This window comes from Aplysia californica, unplaced genomic scaffold, assembly GCF_000002075.1.
Source record: "Aplysia californica isolate F4 #8 unplaced genomic scaffold, AplCal3.0 scaffold00279, whole genome shotgun sequence".
Lineage (NCBI taxonomy): Eukaryota > Metazoa > Mollusca > Gastropoda > Aplysiida > Aplysiidae > Aplysia > Aplysia californica.
Genome location: NW_004797549.1, coordinates 43,264 through 51,299, shown reverse-complemented (window position 1 = coordinate 51,299; position 8,036 = coordinate 43,264). Strand labels below are relative to the sequence as shown.

The 8,036-nt window shown below is 41.3% G+C and overlaps 1 protein-coding gene across 1 annotated transcript in view; it reads right to left on the bottom strand.

Annotated features, from left to right (window-relative positions):
- LOC101864631 (transmembrane protein 241) overlaps positions 1–5,021 on the bottom strand; it is a 9,095-nt gene extending 4,074 nt beyond the window's left edge. The window contains exons 1-4 of the mRNA XM_013084217.2: positions 4,925–5,021; positions 2,295–2,450; positions 839–885; positions 137–220 (exon numbers count right to left, since the gene is read on the bottom strand). Of these exons, the coding sequence (XP_012939671.1) occupies positions 137–220; positions 839–885; positions 2,295–2,363 (200 nt within the window). The 5' untranslated portion in view covers positions 2,364–2,450; positions 4,925–5,021. The remainder of the gene's footprint in view (positions 1–136; positions 221–838; positions 886–2,294; positions 2,451–4,924) is intronic.
- Positions 5,022–8,036: the final 3,015 nt, after the last annotated feature.

The following is an 8,036-nucleotide window of genomic DNA, read 5'->3' as shown; positions in this document are numbered from 1 at the left end:
AAGAAGAAGAAGAAGAAGAGGAGGAGGAGGAGGCAAAGAAGAAGAAGGAGAAAAAGAAGAAGAAGAAGAAAAAGAAGAAGAAGAAGAAAAAGAAGAAGAACAACAACAACAATTTACAACAAAATAAAGCACAAACCACTCTTTCCCGTGCAGCAAGCCATCGATGTGACCGGTGGAGAGTAGGGCCCGGAACATGACCACGCCCACAAAGGTCTGCCATCTGAGGGAAAACAGTGAGAGCGGTTCCTTATGTATTATATACACTTGTCTTTATCTTCCTTCAACTCATGAAAGTCGATACATCTACTGACAAGACAACATTTTTCATTTAAGTTTTTTCTCATCGTCCTCATTCATTACATGAACATCTGGCTTATTGTCTGCATTACCATTTTGTACCCTAATGATATCAAATCTTCATTTTTTTCTGAATAATTTGGGGGAAATACAAGCTTGCAGCTTGAAACTTATCTTTTTATGACAAAAATGCTAACGTGTGCACATTTCCAACTAAACTTGCTGCAATTAAGAGTGAAAACTGTATGAGTTCAGTATGTTTAACAAGACTTGGAAGGCACATAATTCTCTAGGGTGCGCACATTAATTCTTGCTAAAAACTTTTGTAGCCCTCACAGGTACAGTAGTCACTGATTATAATGCATGTTAATGTTTTACACCACCGTCAACACAATTCAAATCATTTAGCAAATAGGTCCTTCGACCCTGACTATCAGGGCCAAGCAAGGTTGTGCTGGTTACTACATCTAAGCAGAATGATTGGTCATAATTGAGAGCAAGAGGGATTAAGAAGAAAGGAGACATCCTAGATCCTACTCACCCTTGGAATATGGTCGGATACGTGAACTTCAGGACCGACAGAACATACTGAAAAAGGGTGGATTATAAAATTTAAAAAATGAGTTGAACAAAAATATGTAGTAGAAAACAAAATAAATCCTTCTTTCTCTCCCTTTCTCACTAGCTTTGACTGTTAATCCAAAGGGAAAAGATAAAGCTGATGTTTAAAAAAAAGTACTTAAAAAAAAGTCTGGCTAAATAATCAGTATGCACAGACAAAGAAGGCTCCACATTTCTATGCACAGCAGTAGCAACTGACCAACGTTCATGAAAGTTGGAAAAAGCCTTTCAACAGCCTTAGTTCCAAGTTCCACATAAATAGTCAAATATCTGAGGAAAGTAAGTAATCTGGCTGTTAAGGAGGCTTGCGGGTCAGTCGCATGGTCCACAGAACTCATTGTTTCCTTTGGACACTATGGCTTTATTAATAAACTTAATTCTTAAAAACTTTCTATATTAAGTAGGCTCCACATTCATATTGTTCTAAACTTCAAGCTGTTTAGCTTGATTACACATGCAATATCTTTTGGAGCAATTTTTTCAACTTTAAAGTTTGTTATAATTCTTTAAAATACATTTGTTTGTCAATTTTCTATCTTTAAACCCTCTCCAGGGATATAAAAAGGCCCTAAAAAAATTCTGAAAACATGTAACATAATGAAACAGCAAGAGGTGGGAGCCTTTACGGGGTGGTGGGGGTATCCGGGAGGCATACTTCTCCAGTTATTGCTTCTTTTCTTACAAAAAATATTAAGTTCATACCTGAGTTCTTTCTCTTGTGCACTTTGGTTTTTTCGAGATGTTTCAAACATGAGCACAGTCATAGCTAAGTAAACTATAGTGTATCGCCAGTATCGGCATTGGCTCGTCAATACACGACATTGTATCACTGAAAACTAACTCATCTTTGTTTATTAAATTTTCCTCAGGAACTTGCACTTAGTAGAAATTCGCTGTGAGTATCTTTTGTTAAGAGCCATCCTTTGACTATCCTTTCGCCCTATATTTACAATAATATTTCAGTAAACTGACTATTCCAGAAAATGACAGACAGCAGAGAAAGATATTTTGTACCTAAAACTGATTTTCATGATACATTACAGTATGATCATGAACCTGCAATTTTTTAGCTTTTTGATAATCACAAGTTAATTTTTGGACATTTTTGTTTCTCCAATATGTTTTACTAGAAAAGATATGAAATCTTAAGTAGAGCAGAGCAGAGTGAAAAATTAAAGGTAAAATGAAAAAAATGTAAGTAAAAGTAATGAACAATAGGCAGCATGAGTATGTAGTGTGAGTAGCATATAAATATTTCTTCAAATAAAGCTTAAGATGGCCTTACTAACAGCGCAATGGGCTGATAAAACGAGGCCCGAGAAAGTCTAGAGTGAAGCACTGAAAGGTTTACAGTCACAAACACACAAAATTTGTACCTTGTTGGCAAAGTTTGTTCCAATGAACAGAGCACAGAACATACAGGCAAACAAAACGTTTTGCCTCATCGGTCAGCAGTAAGACGTCACTTAAACATTAATATCAGCGACGTTGTACTCGTGACAGAACCACAAGATATCATTCCACTGCATCACCTGAAATATGTTTCAGTGTCATTTGAATCTCTGATGTGATTTTTTTAAAAACATATACATATTTTTTTACTTTTGAAATGCACAATACACCACCATGAACACTTTTAAAATCATTCAGTCTAAACCATCCCAGAGGGATCCCCACTTTGTCAGTCATGGAGGCAACGGCAACACGACGGCAGCCTGCTGACTTGGATTATAATTTTTCTTTGCAACTTGCAGAACTGTTCGGTTCGGTCGTCTGTGATTGTGAAGCCCTTTTCTTCCGCCCAGATTGATTCTGATGCTGTACACTACGTAAACTGAGAAGACGAAGAAGACTTTCTAAGAGTAGGTCTATGTCAATTTGGATATGAAAGTAAGTTCAAACAAAGTTCAACGACGCAGAGCAAATGATTGACCGTTTCGATCCGGATCGTTGCTTTTAAAGTTTTCCAAGCGCAAGAAATTTAGCACTTACAAGGGATTGGACTCAATAGGACGCTGAGCAGCAAATGGGAGTAGAACTATATAAGGGGAGGGAGTTTGGAAACTGTCAGTGTAAACTGCGTGCTACATAAAATCATTACTATTTTTCGAATCACAATCAGATGACGTTGCGGGCATCCCCCTTGCGAGGTCAACAAGATGGCTGTTACTATAAATATCGGCCAATGGCGTTCAGCTGTCGTTCTCTTGCTATTCACTTGTCATTATAACCCATTCTCATGGCACTCCTATACAATTGCGGTCCTGTTTGTTTACATGATGGCCACTGTGGAAGTGAATCTAGATCTAGATAATAGATCTAGATTATAGATTATAGAGATCAAGGTAATTTTGTAGTTTCATTCGTAAAAGTCCAAGAATGCCAGAGACCCTGAATTGCCAAGTTGAGGAGTGAAGTAAGTAAGAGACTTGGAAGGAAGCACTAAAGCCACAAAATCCAAATTCAAGTAAAGAATGGCGCTTTTTCGGCAGTTCCCACCGCCTAATTATTATTCTGTTATCACAGTGTAGAATTCTGTGGTTCATGGAGAACGCTAAACTGGTTGGCCTCGATCTAGGATCGGTGAACGCACACCGGGTGAGAATAGCCAAAAGATTCGCCAGCGCTATTCTCACCCGCGGTGAGAATAGAGGTGGCCATAGGCAACACAAAGAACAGGGATGCAACTTAAAACTGCAAAAATCAAATTATGGTAAACCCCCCCATGCACCCCCCCGTCAGGGGGGGGCCGGGCCCCATAGTGGCCACCTCTATACTCACCCCGGGTGAGAATAGTGCACGCGAGTCTTTTGGCTGTTCTCACCCTGTGCGCGTTCACTGTTATAGCCCACATATAAGGCCAACCAATTTTGCTTTCATCCTAAACCACAGAATTCTACACTGTGAAAACAGAAAAATTGTAGAATTCTTCTGTGCAGTGAACAAATGTTCCATTACTACTATTAGCCTACTAAAAGCGTACAATTTTGTCTGTGGGCAGTGGAGAGAGAGAGAGAGGAGTAGCGCGAGAACTTCCGGGCAAAACAAAATGGCGACCCGCATAGTTCGGCTCGATTCGAAAAGTTAATTTTATAGCCGTAGCATCTTTGTAGATGACCAAATTAATTTACTTTTGTGTTTTAACATAATTTTTTAACTTTGCTTTGGTCAATTTGATCGTCCACACCGATAGACAGTATTCAGAAAGAGATGGAGAGAGAGAAGAGGGGAGGAGTAGATCTTGCGAGAACTTCCGGGCAAAACAAAATGGCGACCCCCGTAGTTCGGCTCGATTCGAAAAGTGAAATAGCCATAGCATCTTTGTAGTCGATAAAATTAGCTTACTTTTGTGCTATAACGTAATCTTTTCTTTGCCTTTATCCATTTGATTATCCACATCGATAGAAAGTATTCCGAAATTAGGAAAAACAGGTCTTGTTTCACATCGGGTGAGAAAAGCCTACGATGGCAAGTCTCACCCGGGGTGAGAGGTCGATCGTATTTCTATTCTCACCCCGGGTGAGAATAGCCACTTCCCCCCCTGAAACCCCCCTATTCTCTTGGGGCCCAAACTGGCGAATAATAATAGTAATACGGGGTGGGAACTTCTGAAAAAGGGCCATTCTTCGCTTAAATTTTGATTTTCTCCTCACCTGGCAATTCAGGGTTTCTGACGTTCAGCTTTGGACTTTAACGAACGAAACTACAAAATCGCCGGATCGTGGACTTAAACGAACGGAACTAGATCTAGATCTAGACTAGACTCTAGAATCTACAGCACTGGGGCACAAAGACGACAAAGTGTGCAAACTACGTACGGGACACCAATGGCCAAATGATAGCAATCGTAGCAGAAGTGCCCTCCTCACAACGGTGAAAGACTTTATTTAGGCTTTAAGTAGTGAGAAGCCATCAGCATGAAATAAAAACCTAGACTAAAGCTAATTTCACGAATACCATTAAGAAATATAATATAGACTTCTAGTGATCAGACACACTGACTTACTCCTGGCGAACATTGATCGTCTCCATTATTGTTGATGTAGACTTTGTCGACTGTAGAAGTAGAGCCAATGTATGTGTAGTCTTGTAGTGGATAGCAGTAGAAAAAGTATAAACTCATTATCGTGGCTTTGTCCCTTCGAAGATCGAAGCCGAGGAGAATTCATTTGTATGGTTTGGAAATAATTTTTAGAAATAACCACAAAAAAAACCCTCAGTAATATAAGGATATATCTATCTTGTGTGGCCCATAAAATTTACAATGTTCATAGTGCAGAAGAAGGTAAGAAAGGAAACGGAAAGGAAAAGCACGAAAGCCGACACCCCTCCTAAAAAAACACAACAAAAAAACCTACCTCCGCTTGGGGGGGGGGGGGGGGAGGGGGGGGGGGGCAGTTGTAAATATTATTATAAGCCTACTTTGGTAATAGATTAATGTAGATCTAGTTTGTCCGTCACTGTTTGTCAATGAATTTGCAGGGGGACTACTTTTTAAATTGTTACTTACTTGGTTACTTACTTGGTTGGAGAATAGGCGCCATTGCAGGCGGCACAATGCCATAGCTGTCCCTCCCTTCTCTCGAGGATCCATGAAATGAAAGGGTCTGCCTGCTGATCGTGCTAGTTAACAGCTGGTTGGATATTCTTCTGGCTTTTCCACGCAGGTTGCTGTCTCTCTCCGACCCTCTAGAGACATCAGCTTCCCTTTGTCTATTATTCATTGTGTGTAAAGTGATGCCTTCATCTCCTTTGTGGTCGTTGAACCATGCTGTAAATGCTGCCATGACTGTTGGTGGATCTAATTGCATGGTGCTGCAAATCTCAGGCTGGCTGACAAGCTTATCGTCAGCACGTTCATTGCTAAAGTTCTATACAATCCTTGTGAGTCTGCTTTTTTGCATTGCCTCTCGCCACTCTGCATACATCGTGTGTTCCTTCACTTTTTCGAGGGTACTCATCGAGTCGGTGACGAGGATGGCAGACTGATACTCCGTCGTCTTAATCCAGTTAAGGGCTTCTGTGATGGCTTTCATCTCCATGCACATGCTGGACGTGGTTATACTAGTGGTGCCTGACAGCTCTCTCTGTATGACCCCGTTTACACGAGCGCTGAAAGCCCATCCAGATATTTTGACTTCACGCTGTACTGAACCATCTGTGAAGTTGACTACGTCGCCCTGTTCACTGTTCTCCTCTATCAGCGTCTCTACCTCGGCATTGGCTGATCCCTCTGGCCACTCACGACATTCTCTGCTTAAGGTTGCTACCACTCGAGTATACTGCCCAGGTTTGTCAGTGACGCTGACCCATGCGCTGCCCCTTCGGATGTCTTGCACTTCACAGCATTAAAATTTAGTCAAAGTCGTCGCTGCCTCATTCATCCATTCAGTCCCTCTAAGCAGACGCGTGTGTACAGTTCTTTCCACTTTGTCATGCAGTGGTTGCTGATCATCGGCGCTGACTCTCAAATACGCATTCACCTGAGCAATCTCGTGACGTTCTACCATTGCTGGGAGGTCCAGGAGACAATTCATAACCTCGCAGGTGGGGGCTCTCATGGCCTAGAGGTTAAGGTGTTGGCCTCTCACTCAAATGGTCCCGGGTTCGAATCCGGGTAGCGACCGAAAAATTTTCTTCTCTAAATTTGTCTCCTTTCACCTCATTTCCTGCTCTCTAGCAATGTTTTGTCGTCTGCTTTCGTCTCCTCCTTCTGTCTCCACCCCCACACCTCCTTTGCCCCTTTCTTTGGGCTCCTGATTCTTTCTGCAGCCTTTCTACTGCTACTCCTTCGCTTCCTCTTACTGCTGTCTTTCAGCCACACCCCTGATCTTCTGGTAGGAAAGATCTACACCTATCCTTCTCGGACAAGGGCGAAAAAATCTCAGAGGGCCCGTGTGCAAGTTGCGCACGTTAAAGATCCCTTGGTGGTCTAAAATCGATAAGAGTAGGCTTCGGCCACCACCCGGGCAAAATTCAAAATTTCCTACCAACTGAAAATATTAGGTGTGTCCCGTGCGCTCATATGACCTTATGCAGTTGCGAGCGCCGTAAAACACTTTACCAAAACCAAAAAAAACAACAAACAAACCTCGCAGGATGTGTCTTGCGTGCATCCGAGAACAGTCTGCATACCTTCATCTGAATTCTTTCGAAGCATTTCAGCTGCGACGTTGACAAAGTAAGGAGACTGTGGCCATAGTCTATCACAGACAGCACACGGGTCTGTCAATAGTAAAACAGCGAAATAGATTTTTTTAAAGGATAAAGATAACTTATTCTGGCCTTTGCTATGACCAATGAGACCAATTCTGGCAGAAAAGAGTTTTCCGAATGCTTCGTTTCCACTAAGTCTATACAGTGAGGCAGCCTGGTGGAATCAGTCTCTCGTCAAAATAATCAAAGTGAAGAAACTTGCATTTTTGTGAAATTTTATCAAATTTTTGTTTTTTGGCTCAACACCTTTCATGCCCATTAAAGAACTCATTTTTAAGTGAATTTTTCTAAAAACGTTGAATTTTTCTGAAAATGGCACAGAAAGTGTAAATTTTCAGTTACCACGGACTCTTATACTTATACTAAGGAAACAACTATTCTTTGGCGGCCGTTTTCTCACTAATTTTACTTCTGAAAACAGGTGATCCCCACCTCATTCATTCGCAAATATCTCTATTTGTATTCAAGATCAATTTACATTTTTTCATCCAAATAAAGACAAGTAAACAAGCTTTAAGATGATACCAATAACTCTACGAGAGCCTGATTCCACCACGCTGCCTCACTTTAAGCGGGTGCGCGTGGCTCAAGAGCTTTTCTCTTTTTCTTTGACTTCAGCATTTGTAATTCGTGAAACCTTGTATGATTTGCTTCCCTGTGTAAAGTGCCGCTCTCAATTTGATCTGCCAGGCGATGCTCTTTGAGGGCAACCTTAACCAGCGGCGGTGGATGGTTCTAAGTGTGGGTGGGGCTGAGAAATTAGGGTAGGTAGAGTTCAAAGGTAAGATATCCTTGGTTTAGAGGACATTCCAGTTATGTGTGAGTATGTTTCATTTACACATTCACAAGCACACGTGCCCATATGACCTTATACAGTTGCGAGTGCCATAAAACACTTACCC